The sequence below is a fragment of the Macaca thibetana genome, chromosome 2 (genome assembly GCF_024542745.1).
Source record: "Macaca thibetana thibetana isolate TM-01 chromosome 2, ASM2454274v1, whole genome shotgun sequence".
NCBI classification, from domain to species: domain Eukaryota; kingdom Metazoa; phylum Chordata; class Mammalia; order Primates; family Cercopithecidae; genus Macaca; species Macaca thibetana.
The window spans coordinates 112,639,779-112,666,097 of record NC_065579.1 but is presented as its reverse complement, the minus strand read 5'-3'; the positions used below and the strand labels follow the sequence as shown (position 1 = coordinate 112,666,097).

The following is a 26,319-nucleotide window of genomic DNA, read 5'->3' as shown; positions in this document are numbered from 1 at the left end:
GACACCTCATACAGCCGGGTGCCCCTCTGAGACGAAGCTTCCAGAGGAAGGACCAGACAGCAATGTTTGCTGTTCTGCAGCCTCCACTGGTGATACCCAGGCAAACAGGGTCTGGAGTGGACCTCCAGCAAACTCCAACAGACCTGCAGCTGAGGGACCTGACTGTTAGAAGGAAAACTAACAAACAGAAGGAATAGCATCAATATCAACAAAAAGGACATCTACACCAAAATCCCACCTGTAGGTCACCAACATCAAAGACCAAAGGTAGATACAACCACAAAGATGGGGAGAAACTAGAGCAGAAAAGCTGAAAGTTCTAAAAACCAGAGCACCTCTTATCCTCCAAAGGAACACAGCTCCTTGCCAGCAACGGAACAAAGCTGGATGGAGAATGATTTTGATGAGCTGACAGAAGTAGGCTTCAGAAGGTCAGTAATAACAAAGTTGTCCGAGCTAAAGGAGCATGTTTGAGTCCATCACAAGGAAGCTAAAAATCTTGAAAAAAGGTTAGACAAATGGCTAACTAGAATAAACAGTGTAAAAAAGACCTTAAATGACCTGATGGAGCTGAAAACCATGGCACGAGAACTTCATGACACACGCACAAGCTTCAATAGCTGATTTGATCAAGTGAAAGAAAGGGTATCCGTGATAAATAAATAAATAATAAAATAAAGTGAGAAGACAAGGTTAGAGAAAAAAAGAATAAAAAGAAACAAACAAAACCTCCAAGAAATATGGGACTATGTGAAAAGACTAAATCTATGTTTGATTGGTGTACCTGAAAGAGATGGGAAGAATGGAACCAAGTTGAAAAACACTCTTAAGGATATAATCCAGGAAAACTTCCCCAACCTAGCAAGGCTGGCCAACATTCAAATTCAGGAAATACAGAGAACACTACAAAGATACTCCTCAAGAAGAGCAACCCCAAGACACATAATTGTCAGATTCACCAAGGTTGAAATGAAGGAAAAAATGTTAAGGGCAGCCAGAGAGAAAGGTCGGGTTACCCACAAAGGGAAGCCCATCAGACTAACAGCAGACCTCTTGGCAGAAACCCTACAAGCCAGAAGAGAGTGGGGGCCAATATTCAACATTCTTAAAGAAAAGAATTTTCAACCCAGAATTTCATATCCAGCCAAACTAAGCTTCATAAGTGAAGGAGAAATAAAATCCTTTACAGACAAGCAAATGCTGAGAGATTTTGTCACCACCAGGCCTGCCTTACAAGAGCTCCTAAAGGAAGCACTAAACATGGAAAGGAACAATTGGTACCAGCCACTGCAAAAACATGCCAAATTGTAAAGATCATCGACACTATGAAGAAACTGCATCAATTAACGGGCAAAATAACCAGCTAATATCATAATGACAGGATCAAATTCACACATAACAATATTAACCTTAAATGTAAATGGGCTAAATGCCCCAATTAAAAGACACAGACTGGCAAATTGGACAAAGACACAGACTGGCAAATTGGACAAGACCCATCGGTGTGCTGTATTCAGGAGACCCATCTCACATGCAGAGACACACATAGGCTCAAAATAAAGGGATGGAAGAAGATCTACCAAACAAATGGAAAGCAAAAAAAAAAAGCAGGGTTGCAATCCTAGTCTCTGATAAAACAGACTTTAAACCAAAAAAGATCAAAAGAGACAAAGAAGGCCATTACATAATGGTAAAGGGATCAATTAAACAAGAAGAGCTAACTATCCTAAATATATATACACCCAATACAGGAGCATCCAGATTCATAAAGCAAGTTCTTAAGATTAGACCTACAAAGAGACTTAGACTCCCATACAATAATAATGGGAGACTTTAACACCCCACTGTCAATATTAGACAGATCAATGAGACAGAAGGTTAACAAGGATATCCAGGCCTTGAACTCACCTCTGCACCAAGCAGACCTAATAGACATCTACAGAACTCTCCACCCCAAATCAACAGAATATATATTCTTCTCAGCACCACATCACATTTATTCTAAAATTGACCACATAATTGGAAGTAAAGCACTCCTCAGCAAATGTAAAAGAACAGAAATCACAACAAACTGTCTCTCAGACCACAGTGCAATCAAATTAGAGCTTAGGATTAAGAAACTCACTCAAAACCACACAACTACATGGAAACTGAACAACCTGCTCCTGAATAACTACTGGGTAAATAACAAAATGAAGGCAGAAATAAATATGCTCTTTGAAACCAATGAGAACAAAGACATAACATACCAGAATCTCTGGGACACATTTAAAGCAGTGTGTAGAGGGAAATTTATAGCACTAAATGCCCATAAGAGAAAGCAAGAAAGATCTAAAATCGACACCCTAACATCACAATTAAAAGAACTAGAGAAGCAAGAGCAAACAAATTCAAAAGCTAGCAGAAGGCAAGAAATAACTAAGATCAGAGCAGAACTGAAGGAAATAGAGACACAAAAAACCCTTCAAAAAATCAATGAATCCAGGAGCTGGTTTTTTGAAAAGATCAACAAAATTGACAGACCGCTAGCAAGACTAATAAAGAAGAAAAGAAAGAAGAATCAAATAGACACAGTAAAAAATGATAAAGGGGATATCACCACCAATCCCACAGAAATACAAACTACCATCAGAGAATACTATAAACACCTCCACACAAATAAACTAGAGAATACAGAAGAAATGGATAAATTCCTGGACACATACACCCTCCCAAGACTAAATCAGGAAGAAGTTGAATCTCTGAATAGACCAATAACAGGCTCTGAAATTGAGGCAATAATTAATAGCCTATCAAGCAAAAAAAGTCCAGGACCAGATGGATTCACAGCCAAATTCTACCAGAGGTACAAAGAGGAGCTGTTACCATTCCTTCTGAAACTTTTCCAATCAATAGAAAAAGGGTGAATCTTCCCTAACTCATTTTATGAGGCCAGCATCATTCTGATGTCAAAGCCTGTCAGAGGCACAACAAAAAAAGATAGTTTTAGACCAATATTCCTGATGAATATCAATGTGAAAATCCTCAATAAAATACTGGCAAACCGAATCCAGCAGCACATCAAAAAGCTTATCTGCCACGATCAAGTTGGCTTCATTCCTGGGATGCAAGGCTGGTTCAACATACGCAAATCAATAAATGTAATCCATCACATAAACAGAACCAATGACAAAAACCACATGATTATCACAATAGTTGCAGAAAACGCCTTTGACAAAATTCAACAGCCCTTAATGCTAAAAACTCTCAATAAACTAGGTATTGATGGAACATATCTCAAAATAATAAGAGCTATTTATGACAAACCCACAGCCAATATCATACTGAATGGGCAAAAACTGGAAGCATTCCCTTTGAAAACTGGCACAAGACAGGGATGCCCTCTCTCACCACTCCTATTCAACATAGTGTTGGAAGTTCTGGCTAGGGCAATCAGGCAACAGAAAGAAATAAAGGGTATTCAATTAGGAAAAGAGGTAGTCAAATTGTCCCTGTTTGCAGATGACATGATTGTATATTTAGAAAACCCCATCATCTCAGCCCCAAATCTCCTTAAGCTGATAAGCAACTTCAGCAAAGTCTCAGGATACAAAATCAGTGTGCAAAAATCACAAGCATTCTTTACATCAATAACAGACAAACAGAGAGTCAAATCATGAGTGAACTCCCATTCACAGTTGCTACAAAGAGAATAAAATACCTAGGAATCCAACTTGCAAGGGATGTGAAGGATCTTTTCAAGGAGAACTACAAACCACTGCTCAGTGAAATAAAAGAGGACACAAGCAAATGGAAGAATATTCCATGCTCATAGATAGAAAGTATCAATATCGTGAAAATGGCCATACTGCCCAAGGTGATTTATAGATTCAATGCCATCCCCATCAAGCTACCAATGACTTTCTTCACAAAATTGGAAAAAACTACTTTAAAGTTCATATGGAACCAAAAAAGAGCCTGCATTGCCAAGACAATCCTAAGCCAAAAGAACAAAGCTGGAAGCATCATGCTACCTGACTTCAAACTACACTACAAGGCTACAGTAACCAAAACATCATGGTACTGGTACAAAAACAGATATATAGACAAATGGAACAGAACAGAGGCCTCAGAAATAACACTACAGATCCACAACCATCTGATCTTTGACAAACCTGACAAAAACAAGAAATGGGGAAATGATTCCCTATTTAACAAATGGTGCTGGGAAAACTGGCTAGCCATATGTAGAAAGCTGAAACTGGATCCTTTCCTTACACTTTATAGAAAAATTAATTCAAGATGGATTAAAGACTTAAATGTTAGACCTAAAACCATAAAAACCCTAGAAGAAAACCAAGGCAATACCATTCAGGACATAGGCATGGGCAAGGACTTCATGACTAAACCAAAAGCAATGGCAACAAAAGCCAAAATAGACAAATGGGATCTAATTAAACTAAAGAGCTTCTGCACAGCAAAAGAAACTGCCATCAGAGTGAACAGGCAACCTACAGAATGGGAGAAAATGTTTGATATCTACCCATCTGACAAAGGGCTAATATCCAGAATCTACAAAGAACTTAAACGAATTTACAAGAAAAAAAAACCCCATCAAAAAGTGGGCAAAGGATATGAACAGACACTTCTCAAAAGAAGACATCTATGCAGCCAACAGACACATGAAAAAATGCTCATCATCACTGGTCATCAGAGAAATGCAAATCAAAACCACAATGAGATACCATCACGCACCAGTTAGAATGGCAATCATTAAAAGGTCAGGAAACAACAGAAGCTGGAGAGGATGTGGAGAAATAGGAATGCTTTTACACTGTTGGTGGGAGTGTAAATTAGTTCAACCATTGTGGAAGACAGCATGGCAATTCCTCAAGGATCTAGAATTAGAAATGCCATTTGACCCAGCAATCCCATTATTAGGTATATACCCAAAGGATTATAAATCATGCTACTATAAAGACACATGCACATGTATGTTTATTGCAGCACTATTCACAATAGCAAAGACTTGGAACCAACCCATATGTCCATCAATGATAGACTGGATTAAGAAAATGTGGTACATATATATCGTGGAATACTATGTAGCCATAAAAAGGATGAGTTCATGTCCTTTGCAGGGACATGGATGAAGCTGGAAACCATTATTCTCAGCAAACTGTCACAAGGACAGAAAACCAAACACCATGTTCTCACTCATAGGTGGGAAGTGAACAATGAGAACACTTGGATACAGGGCAGGGAACATCACACAATGAGGCCTGTCGGGGGGTTGGGGGCTGGGGGAGGGATAGCATTAGGAGAAATACCTAATGTAAATTATGAGTTGATGGGTGCAGCATACCAACATGGCACATGCATACTTACATATCAAACCTGCATGCTGTGCACATGCACCCTAGAACTTAAAGTATATTTAAAAAAAAAAAAAGAGTATAAGGGGTCCTAGCCAGGCACGGTGGCTCACACCTGTAATCCCAGCACTTTGGGAGGCCAAGGTGTACAGATCACGAGGTCAGGAGTTTGAGACCAGCCTGACCAACATGGTGAAACCCCATCTCTACTAAAAATAAAAAATGAGCCAGGCATGGTGGCAGGCACCTGTAATCCCAGCTACTCAAGAGGCTGAGGCAGAAGAATCACTTAAACCTGGGAGATGGAGGTTGCAGTTTGCCGAGATCATGCCACTGCACTCTAGCCTAGGCAACAGAGCAAGGCTCCATTCAAAAAAAAAAAAAAAGAGTATAAGGGGTCCTAAGATTTTTTTTTTTTTAAATTGAGTATCTCTGATTTAGCCCCTGCCTCCCTTTCTAACTCCATCTTGACCATTCTCTTATTCTTGGAGCTCCAGCTACCCCAGCCTCCTTTGTCTTGAATATGCATGTTTTTCCACCTCTGCATATGCTGTCCCTCAAAGAGGCTTATCAAAGCCACCCCTGCCTCCCTGTATTCAATCACTACACCATCTTCGTTTCCGCTATAAAACTCATGACCACTGGTAATTCATTGTTTACTTGTTATTGTCTGCCTCCCCGCACTGGACCATGTCTGCCCAGGGACCTTCTTGTCTGTATTGACCTCTGTGCCGGCACAGTGCCCGAAGTGTTGCAGGCACTGCACAAACACTTGTTAAATATATACAGATAGAGGACAAGGAGTCAATGAGTAGGTGAAGGAGGGAATACGTGCAGGGAGCTGGTACTCTCTCCCGGGCCTCTGGGGAGGGTAGTTGTGTCGCTGCTGCAACCACGTTACCTGCTGGGGCACCTTGAAGCGGACATAGGAGCAGAGCTGAAGCATTTCACTCATCTCTTCTGGGGTAGACGGGATCAAGGGAATCTTCTCCACAGCGGCAGAGTCCTGCAGTTCTTTGAGCCGTTGTACGAACTGATTGTCAGTTGAGTACTGCAGGCCTGTGGGATTCAAACCCAAATGGCTTGATGATACATCCACCTTCTTACCAACCCCCATTTTATATAGGGAACTTCCAATAGCAGCCCAGAGTTAATATATTTCAGGTTTATTTCATGAGTAGATTTCTTTTTTGTTGGTACTGTCATCCTTGCTCAAATCAAAACCATACTGAGAAACACACAAAAAAATCCTTCCACATATTTCAGGGACTGGTTACTCACACTGTGGTCCATGGACCAGGAGCATCAAAAGCCCATAAGAAATGCAGACGCTGCCCCTCCCTGGCCCTCTTGAACCAGAATTTGCATTCTCACAAGTTGCCAGGGGATTCATATGTATGATAGAATTTAAGGAGGGTTAGCCTAGAAGACAACTTGCCTGATTACATTTGATTGTTGACAGGAAATGTGAGGAAATACATGACCGGAAGAAAACATAGGGCTGGCATGAATGGCACTCCTTCCCTTGGCCTGGACCCACATGGTACTCTCTTATTTGGGGTCAATGACAAAACACAGGGGGACTGGGAGGCTTCTGAGCTGTCCCTTGCTTTAGGGCAGCAACCCTGCTGCCTTCTCCACAGTTGCTCTTCCTCTAGGAGAGCAAAATTGAGATTTCTCATTATCTCCCATCACCTCAGGGCATGACATGAGAGTCCACAGAAGCTGATGCTATGTATGCAAGAGGGCAAAACTAATTTTCACTTCCAGCATGGAACAAATTTCTAGGCATTTAGCTTAGCCAAATAATTAGTTTTATTTTTTAATTTTTTAATTTTTTTACTTTGTTCTGGAATACATGTGCAGAACATGCAGGTCTGTTACATAGGAATACATGTGACATGGTGGTTTGCTGCACCTATCAACCTGTCATCTAGGTTTTAAGCCCCACATGCATTCGGCATTTGTCCTAACGCTCTCCCTCCCCGTGACCCCCACACTCTGACAGGCCCCGGTGTGTGATGTTCCCCTTTCTGTGTCCCTGTGTTCTCATTGTTCAACTCCCACTTATGAGTGAGAACATGTGGTGTTTGGTTTTCTGTTCCTGTATTAGTCTGCTGAGAATGATGCTTCCAGCTTCATCCATGTCCTTGCAAAGGACATGAAATCATTCTTTTTTATGGCTACATAGTATTCCATGGTATATATGTGCCACATTTTCTTTATCCAGTTTATCATTGATGGGCATTTGGGTTGGTTCCAAGTCTTTGCTATTGTAAATAGTGCTGCAATAAACATACGTGTGCATGTTTGACTTTTTTTAAAAAAATTTATATTTTTGTAGAGATGGGGGTCTCCCCTAGGCTGGTCTTGAACTCCTGGCCTCAAGCAATCCTCGCCTCTCAGCCTCCCAAAGTTTTGGGTTTACAGGTGTGAGCTTCTCGCCCAGCAAAATCTAGCAAAGAGCAGTAGCATCAATAATATTGATTGTGATGCAGAAATCCACACTTTATAAATCTATGTCCAGCAAATCCTTTAAATCTAACATGAGTATGATGTATGGCTTTCATGACGCCATGAAGCAGATGACATTATCTTTTTCCTCTCTCTTCAAAACTAAACCTAGGTTAGATGTCACTTGGTATCCTGGACTGGATCCCAGAACAGAAAAAGGACATTAGTTGAAAAACTAAATGAAATCCAAATAAAGCCTGGAATTTAGTTACCAGTAATATACTAATGTTGGTTTCTTAGTTGTGACAAATTTACTGTGGTAATATGAGCTATTAATGGGGAAACTGAGTAAAGGTTATATGGGGCTCTCTATACTATCTCTGCAACTTTTCTGTAAATTTACAATTATTTCAACATTTTTAGAAAGTTTATTTTAAAACTCTTGGTAGAATATAATCTTGAATTTATTTCTACTTTTTAGTTTTCACATACAAACTTAAGTTTAAATTTCCAATTGAAATTCGGATGTAAATTTTTTCTCTGAGCAAATGAACCTATACTTGAAAAAGTCAGTTAGATTTTACCTCCTGTAAGTGATTTAAAATCTAAAAACCTTGCATGGATGCTGTTCCTTCAATTCTCAAACTTATTATTATAAGATCAAATTATTTCAGATATGATACTTGAAAAAAAGAGAAGAGAAGACTCTTTAGTGTCTTCTCTTCAATTTCAATGTCCTTAACATATCAAAAATGATTAGCTTTCAGAGTGGCAGAAGGATTTTAAAGGTCAATTTAGTTAAGTTTCAGTAAAAGTCATTAAATGTTCAATTCATGGCTGGATTCTAGTTGAATCATACAGAGGAAGTAGAAGATATGAGTCATAAAAAGGAGGTAGTAAATATGCAAGGACTTCCAAACATTACAGCTTGGGTTCTGGAGTCAAGCAGCCTGGGCTCTGTTCCTATTGTGGTTCTGGCACTAATGTAATTTCTTTGTGCCTCAATGTTCCCATTTATAAAATAGGCATAATATCTTGACCTGGATGGTAACTGCATATGTAAAATGTCATTGAGATGTGCATTTAATTTGGACAATTTACTATGTATAAATAATACCCCAATAAAGCACCAAAAGGAGATGGAGGGAGAGGCTGGGAGCAGTGGCTCACGCCTATTCCCAGCACTTTGGGAGGTGGAGGCAGGCAGATCACTTGAGGTCAGGAGTTCAAGTGATTCAGGCCAACAGGATCCTGGCCAACAGGATTCAAATTTGCCTGGCCAACATTGCAAAACCCCACCTCTGCTGAAAAGACAAAAAGTTAACTGGGCATGGTGGCACACGCCTGTAATCTCAGCTACTTGAGTGGCTGAGGCACAAGAATTGCTTGAACCTGGGAGGTCAAGGCTGCAGTGAGCCGTGATCGCGCCACTGCACTCCAGTCTGGGCAACAGACTCTGTCTCAAAAAAAAAAAGAAGAGAGGAGAGAGAGGGAGAGAGGGAGATAGAGGAGAAAGAGAGAAAACATGATTTTTATCTATTATATATTATAAATACAAGTCTGAAGACTTACAGAAGAAAAATAAATTCAGAAATCCAACTTCAAATGGTAATATCTAAGAACATGTTACACTTCACATTGACATATGTACATGTAATAACAGAGGAACTGCCGGGCGCGGTGGCTCAAGCCTGTAATCCCAGCACTTTGGGAGGTCAAGACAGGCGGATCACGAGGTCAGGAGATCGAGAGACGATCCCGGCTAACACGGTGAAACCCCATCTCTACTAAAAAATACAAAAAAAATAGCCGGGGGAGGTGGCGGGCGCCTGTAGTCCCAGCTACTCGGGAGGCTGAGGCAGGAGAATGGCGTAAACCCGGGAGGCGGAGCTTGCAGTGAGCTGAGATCCGGCCACTGCACTCCAGCCTGGGTGACAGAGCAAGACTCCGTCTCAAAAAAAAAAAAAAAAAAAAAAAAAAAAAACAGAGGAACTAAAGTTTGATTTTTTAAAGATCTTATTATAATAAATAAACATCTCTCAATTTTTACCAAAAAAGGGGAGGGGCATAATTATAGTAGCTTTACCTCTCAGGGCTACTGCAAGAATTAAATTCATATAAACAGCTTAGGTCGTAAGAGCCCAATAAATGTTGGATGTTAATAGTAACATTATATTTCAAAGTATGTGCTGCAAAGCACTATATACATTTTAATCAACCACCTCAAATTCCGTTTTTTTTTTTCTAAAGGTTTACAGGCATGAGCCACTGTGCCTGGCCCCACCTCAAATTCTTGGTGTAACAAGGCTGGCTCTATATTTTCAAAATCAGTCTGGTTATGATTATGATTATATAACTATTGGTTGGTTAGAGTTATCAGTAAAACACTGCATATCTCTCAAGCATACATCAAAAAGATGATTCTAAAAAACAGTCACAGCAGACACTAGCTACTTGTTTCCTCAGGGATTCATCCCAGCGGAGGGATGTTTCAGCCTCATAACTTACCAGCAGGACACACAAGACATAGGCTGGAGACATCCGATGGGTAGTAAGCAGCATACACCCCAGCCACCTGGCCACCCATGGAGGTGCCTACCAGGTGGAAAGGTTTTTTGTTCAGCTTCAGGCATTCTACAAACTAGGAAGGGAAATGAGAAAGCAGCTTGGTTATACAGCTGTAGACAATGGCAATGGTGATTACAGCATAGAAGACCCCTGGACTTCCTATGGACCACTGAAAATGACTACTGTTTAAAGAGAGTCTGAAACTCTACTGGATCCGTTATAAGATGAGCCCTGTGGCATGCATGGACTTCTCTTTATCTGGCACAAGAGATTGAGAGGTCATTTATAAATATAAAATCAACAGGGATTCTGCTAATTAATGGGTCAGCAAACTTTTCCTTCTTTTCTTTTTTTCTGAGATAGGGTCTCACTCTGTCACCCAGGTTGCAGTGCAGTGGCGTGATCATGGCTCAGTGCAGCCTTGACCTCTGGGGCTCAGGTGATCCTCCCATCTCAGTCTTTCGAGTAGCTAGAACTACAGGCATGCACCACCACATCTGGCTATTTTTTTTTTGTAGAGATGAGGTTTCATCATATTGCCCAGGCTGATGAAGTTTTCTATAAAGGTCCAGAGAGTAAATATTTCCTGCTTTGAGAGCCATATGATCTGTCGCAACTATTCAACTCTGCTGTTGCAGACAAAAGCAGTCAAAGGCAATATGTATTAAATAAAAGAATGAATGTGGCTTTGTTCCAATAAAATTTAGTTTACAAGAATAGGTACAAGCTAAACATAGCTCATGGGCTGTAGCTTGAGGGCTCCTGCCCTAATTTAAAGATCTTCTCATCCATCTGACCATCCATTCATATAACTACCCATTCATTTGTCTATTCAACCATCCATCCATCCAACCATCCATCCATCTATCCATCCAATCATCCAATCAGCCATCCACCCAACTACCCACCATTCTAAAAAATATTTATTGGATATCTATTATGTACAGGAAACTATGATTAGATGCTGAAAACACAGCAAAGAGCTAAAAAGACAAGGTTCCTGACCCAATTTAAAAAACAGCTTAATGGAGGAGGCAGATATTAAATATCCTCATTTGGGGGAAAATACTTAAGGTCAACCTGAAACTTACAGGCTACCCCATTCTGAAATGGCTCTTAAACTCCTATGATCTTGAAAGCTTAGCCAGAGAAGGCTAGAGATAGATTCTAAAATAGGTGCTAGCAATAGATGCTAAAGTAGGTTACAATGTGAAGAACACCCTCCCCAGCTAGGCAGAGGGGCTATTACTGTTATCATATAGCTGGTAAGCAGAAAAAGAGATCCCTAGGAAGGGAACTGGTTTTAAGAAATTCTAAACCCCTTTTCAAAGAGTTAAGAAAATGCTCAGATTGTATTTAGTTACAAACAACTGCAATAGGCTTAGAGGTGAACAGTCTGTAATAAGCCCTGGCCCTCCACTGCCAACCGGAGATATCATCAGGTTGCCATTTGGCTTGCCATCACTTGTAGACAGAATGTACTAGAGACTGGTCATGAGGTAGCACGGGACTCCCTTCCCTGCTCTCCAGACTTGGACATGCAATGGCGGCTGAGACAGTCTGGGCAAACTTTGGTAGAGCCTCCTGCTTACCTGGTGTATCCTCTTGACTTGCCCATCTATGGACAGATCATCCAGGGAGGAGCGGGTGGTGCCCTCGTGTCCTGGCATGTCCACGCAGACCAAGTGCAGGTTCTTTGGAAGGAACTGAGGACACACAGACCTGGAGAGTCAGCATGTGGTGTGCAAAACATGTCTCCCCATTTTCTTGGGAGGTTGCCCCATGTACAGTGACCCAGACAGTCATCCCTGGGGATGTATGGGTCTTGGCCACTCAGTGTTTTACCCCAGTAATGTGAATAAGCATTGCCAGTAGCCTCATCAGGAGCAGAGGCCCGCAAAGACTAATATATAAATGGAAGCAAGCTCAGGAGATGCCTGTAAAAAGGGGACAAAGTCGGGGCAGTAGGCTTAAGTCTCTTGCTTTTTCTTCACACCGGTTGACACGTACTACCTCATCTTTCCCTCACCCCTTCCACACTTACTCCAGCCATGCAGCTGCTGACTTGGAAATGCAAGGGATGGTTCTGTTCTCTCATATCCTAGCCAGCTCCAGAGCCAACAGGAGCAATGTTTTCCCCAAGAACCACGTCTGATCACCCTGATTCTGGTTTGCCTGGTTTCTTTTTACTTTAAGGTCTAATTCTCGAAATTATTATTATCCTAAAACACCTTCTTCCATTTAGATATGTACCACTTTTAACCAGGAAACTGAGAAACATAAGTTACCAACAAACAAACATCCAGTTATGAGAAAGATGCTTATCTGAGGAGGGGACAGGAAGTTCATCAAGGCATGAAGATGACTGTCCTCACAGTGGAATTTGGAATTAAGAACACAACTAACTAGAGGGTGTGTGAGTCTTTACCTCCTGGTGTAGATGATACTTGGGATCTCTCAGGTATGGTCTTGCTTGAGGTGGGAGCCAGGGATGCTTCCTGCCCAAGACTTCTGCCAGCCCCAACCTTCACACCTGATCACTCTTACCAAGGGCAGCAAGTTGCCACACCCAAGCAAACCAAGACAAAAAGTGAACTCGGACAACTCTTCCAGAGAGCTGCCAGATCAAGACTGCTTCTCTAAATGGCAAAGGAAAAGAAAAAAGCAGATGCAGAAGAGGGAGTGGGAAGGAAAGGAAAAGAAGGAGTGAAGGAAGAAGATGGAGGGGAAGGAAGAGAAGAAACTTGGGAGTACAAGAAAAGACTTTTAAAAGCCCAACTCTGAATTCACAGCAGTTCTGAGATGCAGCTGTGTCAGAAGCCTCCCCAAAGAAATATCCATGAGGTAAAAAGATTTCTAAGCCATAGGTTTTATATATCATATTCAACTCAATAATTTTTTTCTGACAAAAGAATGAGTAATATATTGCATTAGTTTGTTAGTTTGTTTTGAGATAGGGTCTCACTCCTGTCGCCCAGGCTGGAGTGCGGTATAGCACAATCTTGGTTCACTGCAGCCTTGACTTCCCAGGCTCAGGTGATTCTCCCATCTCAGCCTCCAAAGTAGGTGGGACTACAGGTGCATGCCACCATGCCTGGCCAATTTTTTTTTTTTTTTTTGTATTTTTTGTAGAGATGGAGTCTCCCTGTGTTGCCCAGGCTGGTCTCAAACTCCTGGGCTCAAGTCATCTGCCCACCTTGGCCTCCCCAAAGTGCTGGGATTACAGGTGTGAGCCACTGTGCCAGACCACACTGCATTAGTTCTAATATGACTTGAACCACCACAGTTCTGAGTTCCCTTTGCTTTCTACCATTGTCGATGACATCATGTCCTAGTGGAAACGCTTTTCTTCTTCCCTTTTTTTTTTTTGTTTTGAGACACAGTCTTATTCTGTTGCCCAGGCTAAATGCAGTGGCATGATCATGGCTCACTGAAGCCTTGACCTCCCAGGCTCAAGCAATCTTCCCACCTCGGCCTCCTGAGTAGCCGAGACTACAGGCACGCACCACCACACCTGGCTCATTTTTCCTTTTTTGTAGAGACAGCATTTCTTTATATTGTCCAGGCTGGTTTTGAACTCCTGGACTCAAGCAATCCTCATGCCTCAGCCTCCCAAAGTGTGGGATTACAGGCATGAGCCACTGCACCCAACTCCCTTTTCTTATGAGAGAGAAGAATCGAGAATTGCACCTTGACCACACTGAGCCACATATCCTTGTGGGCAGAGAATCCGTGGAGCATGAGGATGGAGGGTTTGTGCCCAGGCCTGCCCCGGAAGGAATAACAGAACTGATAGTCTTCATGGTGAACATAGCGGACTTGCATGCCCAGTGTCCTCCGCCAGTACCTGGAGAGGGTGGGAAATAAAGACGAACCAAAATCAGTAAGCTCTAGATGAGTGGCTTCAAGATGGGCACAGATCCTCTCTGTAAGTCTTACTTAGTGATAACACAAACACTTCTCCAGTCCTTGTCCTCCATTAGTCTCTAGAGTCCTCCTGAGCTTTACCCTCAAGGAATACGAAGCCAAACCATTCCAGAGAACACCTTAAATGAACTATTTTGCTATATATTTTACTAATCACTCTAGGAAGGGAAATGTGGTGTTTTCTTAAGAAGCATGCAACACATAATAACCTTTTGATAATATGTCTTTCTAGAGACTTTGAGAGTAATAACTTATTTCTTGAGAATCATCTGCACTGGTCCTCTGGCTTTGTTCCTCATAACATATGGCAGCTGGTTGAAAGCTCAGCTTCTGCTGGTTACATAAAACTTGGCAGTGCTGGACTTTGGCCCAAAATCAATTTCAATATGAAACTAGCATCTAAACAAATTGAACTCTCTGCATGGTGAATCCCTCCAAGATGAGAGATAATTAATTTAATCAGAGATGCACTTTGTAAGATACTTCACACTAAAGAAGTAGCCAAGTCTTGCAAAAGCAAATAACCTAAACGGACTGGTCTTAACTCTTTGTGTAAAATAAGCAGAGAGGGAGAGAAGATATATATTCATATTTACTTTTATCTGCATACAAAAAATGTGGGAGCATACATAATGTTTTTTGTTTGTTTGTTTGGTCAGGTTTTGTGTTTGTTCATTTGTTTTTCAGGATAGAGTCTCACTCTGTTACCCAGCCTGGGGCAATCTCAGCTCACTGCAACCTCCACCTCCTGGGTTCAAGCAATTCTTGTGCCTCAGTCTGCTGAGTATCTAGGGTTACAGGCGCACACCACCATGCCTGCCTAATTTTTGTATTTTTAGTAGAGACAGGGTTTCGCCATGTTGGCCAGGCCAGTCTCAAACTCCTGGCCTCAAGCGATCTGCCCGCCTTGGCCTCCCAAAGTGCTGGGGTTACAGGCGTCCAGCTGGTTAAACCGCACCTGGTTGGTTTCTTTTGAAACCTTTTTAATGACTGCATTGCCACTCAAAACGTAAAGAACATAATAGCATTGGCTAGCTTAAAAGCTCTTCTTACAACAAGACAAGCATATTTCAAAATTCTAAATTATAACATGACTTTGTTCATCCATTCACATCCCTTCTCATTCACTTACTGACTTTGAACGTCCCCTCCAAAACTCATGTTTAAATGTAATTGCCATTGTGAGGTGAGACTGTTAAGAGGTAATTAGGCCCTGACAGTTTTGCCTTCATAAATAGATTAATGCCATTATTGAGGGAGTACTTTCCTGGTAAAAGTGAGTCTGGGCCCCTCTTGCCTCTGGCTCACTCTTATAGTCTCTTGTCCTTCTACCTTCCACCATGGGATGACACAGCAGGAAGGCCCTTGCCAGATATTGGCGCCATTCTTTTGGGCTTCCCAACTTCCAGAACCATAAGCCAAACAAATTTCTTTTCTTTTTTTTTTTTTTTTTTGAGACGGAGTCTCGCTCTGTCGCCCAGGCTGGAGTGCAGTGGCCGGATCTCAGCTCACTGCAAGCTCCGCCTCCCGGGTTTACGCCATTCTCCTGCCTCAGCCTCCCGAGTAGCTGGGACTATAGGCGCCCACCACCTCGCCCGGCTAGTTTTTTGTATTTTTTAGTAGAGACGAGGTTTCACCGGGTTAGCCAGGATGGTCTCGATCTCCTGACCTTGTGATCTGCCCGTCTCGGCCTCCCAAAGTGCTGGGATTACAGGCTTGAGCCACCGCGCCCGGCCACAAATTTCTTTTCTTTATAAATTACCTAGTCTGTGGCATTCTGCTATAGCAACACAAAATGGAATAAGACACTAACTATATAATCTTATGAAGAAATGCTACATTGCACTAAGAATATGGCAAAGATTAAATGATGAGGTAATCCATGTACAAAGTTTTGTTCAATGCCCAGCACATGGTAAGTATTCAGTACATGATAGTTATTAATATTATGTAAAGATGATTTTGTCCTTCCAAATACATGATTTGCCAAAAATTAAAAGGAAAAATTAGGGGAAATATTTGCAATGAATATGACAGCTACAGATTGATATCCTTAATAAATAAAAAGCTCACAAATTGATCTCAACCATGCTAAAATCCTAATTCAACACTAGGCAAAATAAATGAAAAGGTACCTTAGAGTAGAAAAGATATTAATGACTAACAAACATAAAAAACATGTTCAAGTTCACTAGTAATTAAAAATATGAATAGTGCACCAACATGGATGGAACTGGAGATCATTATGTTAAGTGAAGTAAGCCAGGCACAGAAAGACAAATATCACATGTTCTCACTTACTTATGGGATCTAAAAATCAAAACAATGGAACTCATGGGCATAGAGAGTAGAAGGATGGTTACCAGAGGCTGAGATGAGTAGTTGGGGGTAAGGGGGATGCTTAATGGGTACAAAAAAAAAATAGAATGAATAAGACCTATTGATAGCACAATACAGTGACTATAGTCAATAATAACTTATTTGTATATTTTTAAATAACAAATTTTATTTGTATATTTAAAAATAATATTTTTAAAGAGTGTAACCGGATTGTTTGTAACTCAAAGGATAAACGCTTGAGGGGATGGATACCCCATTCTCCATGATGTGCTTATTTCACATGGCATACCTGTATCAAAACATCTCATGTACCCCATATATACATAGTATGTATCCCCCCAATTTTTTAAATAAAAATTAATAAAGAAAAAAATGAATACCCTTTATGAGCTTCTAAATTAGAAAAGTGGTGGGTTTTTTAAATTGAGATGGGGTCTTACTCTGTCACCCAGGCTGGAGTGCAGTGACACAATCACGGTTCACTGCAGCCCCTGTCCTCCTGTGTCCAAGTGATCCTCCCACTTCGGTCTCCTGAATAGCTGAAATTACAGGTGCATATACCATGCCTGGCTAATTTTTTAATTTTTAAATTTTTTTGGTAGAGACCGGGTCTCCCTGTGTTGCCTGGGCTGGTCTTGAACTCAAGTGATCCTGCCACTGAGCCACTGTAGCTGGCGTGTGTGTGTGCGTGTGTGTGTGTGTGTGTGTGTATGTGTGTGTGTGTGCGCATGCGTGTGTGCACACACATGCATTTATATAACCAGTTACACAGTTCAGCCTTTCTAGAAAGCAATCTGGCATAAAATATCAAGAATCTTTGAAACCTCATGCCCCTTGTTGACCCAGTAATTATAGTTCCAAGAATAATCTATCTCAAGGAAGTAAGTAGCAACCTTGAAAAAGAATATTTTTAAAGATGTTCCAGCCATGTTATGTGTTGTTTAAAATACAAAAAAATCAGTACTAACCTTAGTGTCCATGAATAGGAAATATATTAAACTACCATATAGCTAGGTGATGTCATATTCTGCTATTATTTAAAATGGAGTTTTCAAAGAATATTCAATAACATGGAAAAATATTTATGACATGATGTCAAGTGAAAAAACAGGATGCAATTTTATTTTTAATACTGTTGATTCCAATTATGTTAAAAAAAAAAAAACTATTAAGTATACACAGATGAAGTGGTGGGGGAGAGAGGTGGGAAGAACAAAAGAAGCATTGAAGAAAATTATTCCAGGGGTTATGGGTAATGCACATTTTCTCTGTTACCTTTTTATTTTTAAATTATTTATTATTTTTTATTTTTGGTACCGGGAGTGGGGCTCGAATGGGTTACGTTTTTATAATCATCAAATTCTCTATAACTCTCATACAAATCACAGTGTGAGATCACGGAAGAGCTGAAAGGACCTGGTGGAAAAGGTAAAACTTCAGCAGACTACTGGATACTCAACATACATCAGCTGGAAGCTGGAGAAGGTGTGCCAGGAGGTAGAGACGGCAGAGGCAAGGGCCTGGGGGAGAGTGAAGTATGACTTGGACCAGAGTGAAGAGACAAAGGGTTGGAAGGCAGCCAGACTGCCAGACTCAGGAATTGAGGGCTTCTTCATTACCAGATGGAGCTCTTTGGTACTACTTGATATTTTTCATTTAATTGGTACATCCACTGGACAAGTTTACCTAGGCTCCACAAACAAGGAGTTGGAAAACTAATATTTTTTCTTTTCTTTTTTTTTTGAGACGGAGTTTCACTCTTGTTGCCCAGGTTGGAGTGCAGTGGCGCGATCTTAGCTCACTGCAACCTCCGCCTCCCGGGTTCACATGATTCCCCTGCTTCAGCCTCCTGAATAGCTGGGATTGCAGGCATGCACCACCAGGCCCGGCTCATTTTTTTTTTTTTTAATTTTTTTTTTATTTTTTAGATGGAGTTTCACTCTATCGCCCAGGCTGGAATGCAGTGGCACTATCTTGGCTCACTGCAACTTCCACCTTCTGCGTTCAAGTGATTCTCCCACTTCAGCTTCCCAAGTAGCTGGGACTACAGGCGCATGCCACCACGCCTGGCTAATTTTTGTACTTGTAGTAGAGACGGGGTTTCACCATGTTGGCCAGGCTGGTCTTGAACTCCTGACCTTGTGATCCACCCACCTCAGCCTTCCAAAGTGCTGGGATTATAGGAGTGGGCCTTTGCGCCCGGCCTCTAATTTTCGTATTTTTTTTTTTTAGTAGAGACAGGGTTTCTCTAGAAACCCTTTTAGTAGAGACATGTTGGCTAGGGTGGTCTCGAACTCCTGACCTCAGATGGTCTGCCTCTCTCAGCCTCCCAAAGTGCTGGGATCACAGGCATGAGCCACCATGCCCAGCGCAGAGAACTAATATTTTCAAATGATCCCCTCAACGAAAGAGTAGGAAGATGACTCTAAGATACCAGGCCAGCTGAAAAGTTCTGAAAGACCCATGGCCCAGATGGAAAAAAACAACTTCTTTGGTTTAATGATAGTAGATAATAGAGAATAGATTACCTCTAATTCACAAAAGCAGAACCTTACAGAACAGAAACAAAGAGAAGAATTAAGGTGGGATGAATGAATGTCTCAGGAGAAAGATCTTTTACAATCTCAATACACGCACCAAACTGCTCCTGTTTCAGGGACAGAAGTCACTGAAGGCTCTATTGACCTAAATAGAAAAGCTCCAAAGAGGACCTCGCCGGCTTTAATAAAGTCTCCTGGAGTCCAGAGTCCTCACCCTATAAGTCTCTCTCTAGTTAACAGGAACCTCTGAAGAAAAGAACTTACAGATTTTTTTATACTGTGGTAAATAGACATAACATAAACATTTACCATTTTAACAAGTGTACAATCAATGGCATTACACAACACTGCTAAATTGCCACCACTGTCCATTTCTAGAACTTTTCATCATCCCAAATAGAAACTCTGTACCCATTAAACATTAACTCCTTATTTCCCCCAGTCCCCTGGCAACCTCTATTCTACTTTCTCTATGAGTTTGTCTATTCTGGGTAAAAGTGGAATCATACAAAATTTGTTCTTTTGTGTCTGGTTAGTTTCACTTAGCACAGCTGTTCTCAAGGTTCATCCATGTTGTATTAATAGCATGCATCAGATTGTCATTCCCTTTTAAGGCTGAATAATATTCTATTGTGTATATACCACATTCTGTTTATCCATTTGTCTGTTGGACATTTAGGTATTTCTATCTTTTGGCTATTGTAAAGAATGCTGCTATGGACATTGGTGCACACATTGAGACCCTGCTTGCAATTCTTTGGGATTTACACTCATAAGTGGAATTGCTGGATGATATGTTAAATGTATAACTTTCTGGGGAGCCAACAAATTTGTGCATAGTCACTATACTATTTTACATTCCCAACAGCAGTGCATAGGGGGTTCCAATCTCTCCACATCCTCACCAATGCTTCTTTTTCATTTTTTAAAGTTATGTATATCTTACCACAACAAAAAGAAAGAAACCAGGCCAGGCATAGTGGCTCACAACTGTAATCCCAGCACTTTGGGAGGCTGAGGCAGATGGATCGCTTGAGCCCAGGAGTTCAAGCCTGTCTCTATAAAAACCTGCAAAAATTAGCTGGCAAGGTTGCATGCGCCTGTAGCCCCTGTTACTCTGGAAGTTGAGGTGGGAGGATCACTTGAGCCTGGGAGGCAGAGGTTGCAGTGAGCAGCCTAGGTTGGTCTCAAACTCCTGGGCTCAAGCAATTGGCCACCTCTGCCTCCCAAAGTGCTGAAATTACAGGCATAAGCTGCAGCACCCAGCTCCAAATTCACTAATTAATTCCAACAAATTATTTATAGATTTTTTTGGACTTTCAGTGTACACAATTGTGTCATCTGCAAACAATGAACAATGTCAGCTTTATTTCTTCTTTTCCAATTCTTATCCCCTTTTCTTTCTTTTCTTCTTTTTTTTTTTCTGAGACGGAGTCTCACTCTGTCACCCAGGCTGGAGTGCAGTGGCGCGATCTCGGCTCACTGCAAGCTCCGCCTCCCGGCTTCACGCCATTCTCCTGCCTCGGCCTCCCGAGTAGCTGGGACTACAGGTGCCTGCCACCACACCCAGCTAATTTTGTTTTGTATTTTTTAGTAGAGATGGGGTTTCACAGTGTTAGCCAGGATGGTCTCGATCTCCTGACCTCGTGATCCGCCCGCCTTGGCCTCCCAAAGTGCTGGGATTACAGGTGTGAGCCACCGCACCCGGCCCCCTTTTCTTTCTTATATTTATATAAGTGAACTGCTCACTATGATTTCTTACCTTGATTTCACAACTGAGTTTCTTTGGGAAAACAATAATCTTAGAAAATCTGTCTTTTTCATCTTGTGAACAGTCCTGATATTTTCATTACACAATGAAAATCAGACCTGATGTCATCCGCAGTGGCCACAGCATCCCCAGTGTGGCTCTCTATTGACTCACGTTGAAGCATTTGGTACCTCCTGCAGGAGCAGCCATAGTCCACGGTGCTGTGGAAGTGTGCTGGCCATGCTCCAAGGACACTTAGACCCAGAGAGAGCTGCTCTGAAGACTTGCTGTGGCCTACTGGGGACACCTGTTCTTGTTCCCGGAGGAGCTGAGACGATCCCAGAGGGAACTCCAGGAGCTTGCACGATGTGATGACTTCACCAAACCCTTATGATCATATGGCAGGACAGCGGGGAATGGGGAGTGGGTGCCAAGCTCTCTCTACTGCCTGCTGATCCTGTTTGTGTAGCAATCCTGAAAATTAACCTGACCTACCTAGGTCTGTGAGGTGAACCCACTGGTGGTCATTACTGGCAGCCGAGCCAATGAAGGCCTTTGGAGGAGTCGCTGTGGTTAAGGGATATAAGTGACTCATGGTGAAGCTGCTCGTTCTATGACAACCACTGTGTAAATGTCACTTGCGGTGAGGCTATTTGGAGGAAACAGTCTGTACATTTCAGTGATGCGGAGGAAGTGCCTCACAGGATTGCTGACAGCTCTCTGCAATGGCATCATGGGTTTTATTACTAAAACCATAATCCTCCATGTCACAATGCCACCTGGCATGATCTGAAAGGTTTTCTAGGATTTTCATCTTCCCCAACCAGCTGGGTTTTCTTCTTGGCCTGTGTGCCCGAGTTCCCAAAATAAAGAGCATTGTGTTTGTCTTTCAGCCACAGCTCTGAGCTGGGTGACAGGCATGGGCAGGCTTTAAGACCCCATGCATCCATACTGCCAATTAAAGAGGCTCTGAATGCTCTGCACTGTGGGGCCTCTCTGGTTTTTTCGTGGTATTATTTGTTAATAAAAGTAAATTATTTGCTATGCAGCATCATTCATAATAGCCGAAAGGTGGAAACAACCCAAGTGTCCATCAACAGATGAATGGATACACAAACTGTGTACACACACAATGGAATATTATTCAACCACAACAGAAAGTGAAGGAGTGACGCATGCTACAACATGGAGGAACCTTGAAAACATTATGCTAAGTGAGAGAAACCAGACACAAAGGTCACACATTATATAACCCCATTGATGTGAAATGTCCGTAATGGGCACATCTAAAAAGACAGGAAGTAGGTAAGTGGTTGCCAGAAGATGAAGTGAGGGAGAAACTGGGAGTGACGGCTACTAGGTATGGGGACTCCTTTGGGGAGGTGGAAATATTTGAAATTAGATAGTGGTAATAGTTGTACAACACTCTGAATACATTAAAACCACTGAATTGTACACTTTATTTATTTATTTATATTTCATTTATTTATTTATTTAGACAGAGTCTCACTCTGTCACCCAGGCTGGAGTGCAGTGGCACAATCTCGGCTCAGTGCAACCCCCGCTTCCTGGGTTCAAGCGATTCTTCTGCCTCAGCCTCCCAGGTAGCTGGAATTACAGGCATGCACCACCACGCCTGGCTAACTTTTTGTATTTTTAGTAGAGACAGGTTTTACCATGTTGGCCAGCTGGTCTCGAACTCCTGGCCTCAAGTGATCCACCCACCTCCTCAGCCTCCCAAGTGCTGGGATTACAGGTGTGAGCTACCGTGCCCAGCCTTGAATTGTACACTTCAAAATGGTGACTTTTATGTTACGTGAATTTTAACTTAATTAAAAAAGCAAATTATTTGCTATCAACTTATTTTTCTCATTACAAATGAAACATCAAAATTACCCTGACACCCTGACTCTGAAAGCCTTCTCCTCGACAGCCCAGGGAACTGTTGGGGGACTATGCAGCATTGAGGTTGGTTTCCACACGAGGTGGGTGGAATAACCTTTATATAATCACACCTCTGTATGTGGCCATATCCATGGTTACGAGCCACATCAGCGAATTGCGTTCTCTGCTTCAATTTCATGTGGTTAATAAAAACAGCGTTTTGTGTGTGGCAGTCCATGATGCCTCGACAAGGCTATGAGAAGGGGCACGCAACTCTGGCTTCTCCATGTCAGGGGTCATCCAGGAGCCTTAGCCCACAAAGCACAGAACTCCTGCTACCAGCACTGCAAGGGCAACGGCATTTCAGCTTCAGAGTGAGTCTCGCTTTCTCAATGCAGAAGGTGGGTCCCAGGTGACTCGGAAGAGGGTCACAACTCCCCACTCTCACCCCCAGAGAGCAAGGGTGAAAGATGAAAAGCTCCCTTCCATTCAATTAGTTTCCTTTCAAGGATCAGAGCCTGGCTGGCAGGCGGAAAATTCCACACTCAAGTGAAACAAAAGGGAGCCAGAAAAGAGGGCAGATAAAGGGTATAACACCCTCCCTGCACTCTTCTACATACAGAAGTGAGTTCCGACTTCCCGAAGTCCCAGTTAGATCTCAATGGGCTTACCTATAGCACAGAGAGGAACCAGGTCTATTTTGGTGCTCCCTTCATCACGGGATGTACACCATGGGGGTGGGAAGGGCAATTTCATTTGATAATTGGACAGTGGCATGAAAAGGCAATGAAGCACATCATGAGAAAATCACTTTCTTTTTGACTGTTAAACTTCTGGTTCCAACAAGGAGAAAGGCTCAGCTCAGGGCTGCTACATCTTTCACGCTGCTCATGCTTTGTAACAAAGTAAAAGGAGACACAATTTAATAAGACCGTTTAATGTCATTGTGTTTATTTTTACTTTTTTATATATATATATATATATATATATATTATTTTTTGAGATGTAGTTCTGCTCTTGTTGCCAAGGCTGGAGTGCAATGGCGCAATCTCAGCTCACCGCAACCTCCACCTCCCGGGTTCAAGCAATTCTCCTGCCTCAGCCTCCCGAGGAACTGGGATTACAGGCATGCACCACCATGCCTGGCTAATTTTGTATTTTTAGTAGAGACAGGGTTTCTCCATGTTGGTCAGGCTGGTCTTGAACTCCCGACCTCAGGTGATCTGCCTGCCTCGGCCTCCCAAAATGCTGGGATTACAAGCATGAGCCATCCGCCAGGCACTTTTTGATATTAATTTGCTATTTATGACAAGCTTTCCACTTAAGGGAGTGATATTCATATCACTTTTTAAATACTTGATTTAATGATTTTTTTTTAAAGATGGCTCACTCTAAAGAAAATACAAAATAAGGACAGGTGGTATCCAGACAGGACAAGAATAATAGTGGTACAAGAATGACATATTTTGGAAATTTATTTTTCTTTCTGTCACTTCTTTACTAATGACTTCTAGAACAACTCTAAAAGTATTCTGTCCTACACATGCCATCTCAATGGTTCTGGTCTTTCTTGTTCATTTTTCAGTAACATCGCTGCACCTGTCAGGACATCACAGGGTCAGAATCCAATGATCAAGGCCAGGCGTGGTGGCTCACACCTGTAATCCCAGCACTTTGGGAGGATGGGGTGGGAGGATCACTTGAGGTCAGGAGTTCGAGACCAGCTTGGCCAACATGGTGAAAGCCTGTTTCTACTAAAAATACAAAAATTAGCCAGGCATGGTGACATGCGCCTGTAGTCCCAGCTACTTGGGAGGCTGACGCAGGAGAATCGCTTGAGCCTGGGAAGCAGAGGTTGCAATGAGCCAAGATCACACCACTGCACTCCAGCCTAGGTGACAGAGGGAGACTCTGTCTCAAAAACAAAACAAAACAAAACAAAACAAAAAACCAAAAAAACAAAAAACATCCAATGATCAAGAAGATATCAAAGGAGTTTCCATAAAAATGTACAATACTTGCTTGAAGACAGAATCACTGACTTTGGGAATGTGGGTAGAGAAAGATGCTATCAGAAACCTGAAAGGGCCAGGCATGATGGCTCATACCTGTAATTCCAGCACTTTGAGAGGGCGAGATGGGTGGATCATTTGAGGCCAGGAGTTTGAGACCAGCCTGGCCAATGTGGTGAAACCCCATCTGTACTAAAAATACAAAAAAAATTAGCTGGGCTTGGTGGCACACACCTGTAAAATCCCAGCTACTCAGAGGCTGAAGCAGGAAAATTGATTGAACCTAGGAGGTGGAGGTTGCAGTGAGCCGAGATCGTCCCACTGCACTCCAGCCTGGGCAACAGAGCACAACTCTGTCTCCAAAAAACAAACAAATAAGCCAACAAACCTGAAAGAACTGATCTGGTAATATTCTTCAAGAGCACTCCCAAAATTCCAAACAGGATGAGTACCTTTCAACTTTTCTCTATGTCTATTTCCTGATAAAATGTAGGACAACAACCACAAAAAGGACAAGCAGAGAAGTTGTCAATATTATGATACTCTTGAAAATGTCAATGATGAAACTGGCTTACCAATAGTAGATTCTTATCAGCGCTGAAGGCCACAGAAGAAATGAAGCCACGAATGCCAGGATTGGGATGGCCAGTGTCCCGCCCGCAATCACAAACATGTTAACCACATCAACATCCATCCTGCTCTTTCAGGCTGGCTGACTCCTGCAGGGGCCAAAGAGAATGACGATATTAAAACTCTGTATCAAGGGAAAAGAGGCGAAGAAGCAAAGGGGACAAGAAAAGTGAAGTTCTCGGAATGAGGGTAAAGAACAGGAGGAAACCAAAGCAGGCAACTGCTTTAAAAAAGAAACAAATAGACGTGACAACTAAAAGTAACGAGGAATTTTTCAGAGGAGCCTGGATTTGTAAAAAACACTATAAAGGACGTTGTTGGGACAAATATGGAAATCTGCGTAAGGGCTGGGTATTAGACAACGTCATTGTATCAGTGATACAATTCTTGAGTATGATGATGAAATTGTGGTTATGTATGTACATAGGAAAATATCTTCTCTCTTAGGAGCTGTCTGCTGAAGTTGTAAGGGGTGAAGTATGATGGTATCTGCTACTCACTTTTAAAGGTTCAGGAGAGAAAAAGTAGTGTGTGTTTGTGTATCTGTGTGTGTGTGTTGGTGTGTGTGTTGGTGGGAGGAAAAGAGAGAAATAAAGCAAATATGGTAAAATGCTAACCACTGGGGAATCCAGGTGAAGGTTACATAATATTATCCTTTCGATCTTTCTTTAGGCTTGCAGTATTTAAAAATAAAAAGAAGCTGGGCGCCGTGGCTCATGCCTGTAATCCCAGCACTTTGGGAGGCTGAGCTGGGCAGATCACCTGAGGTCAAGAGTTTGAGACTAGCCTGGCCAACATGGTGAAACCCCATCTCTACTAAAAATACAAAAACTAGCCAATTGTAGTGGCAGGCGCCTGTA

At 42.0% G+C, this 26,319-nt stretch overlaps 1 protein-coding gene across 2 annotated transcripts in view; it reads right to left on the bottom strand.

Moving 5' to 3' along the window:
- The window catches only part of ABHD6 (abhydrolase domain containing 6, acylglycerol lipase), a 55,601-nt gene that overhangs the window by 11,603 nt on the left and 17,679 nt on the right, over positions 1-26,319 (bottom strand). For both annotated transcript variants that reach the window (XM_050778516.1, XM_050778517.1), the window contains 5 exons: positions 25,405-25,548; positions 14,067-14,223; positions 11,969-12,082; positions 10,317-10,449; positions 6,256-6,413 (listed from right to left, as the gene is read on the bottom strand). In XM_050778516.1, the coding sequence (XP_050634473.1) occupies positions 6,256-6,413; positions 10,317-10,449; positions 11,969-12,082; positions 14,067-14,223; positions 25,405-25,523 (681 nt within the window). In that variant the 5' untranslated portion in view covers positions 25,524-25,548. The remainder of the gene's footprint in view (positions 1-6,255; positions 6,414-10,316; positions 10,450-11,968; positions 12,083-14,066; positions 14,224-25,404; positions 25,549-26,319) is intronic.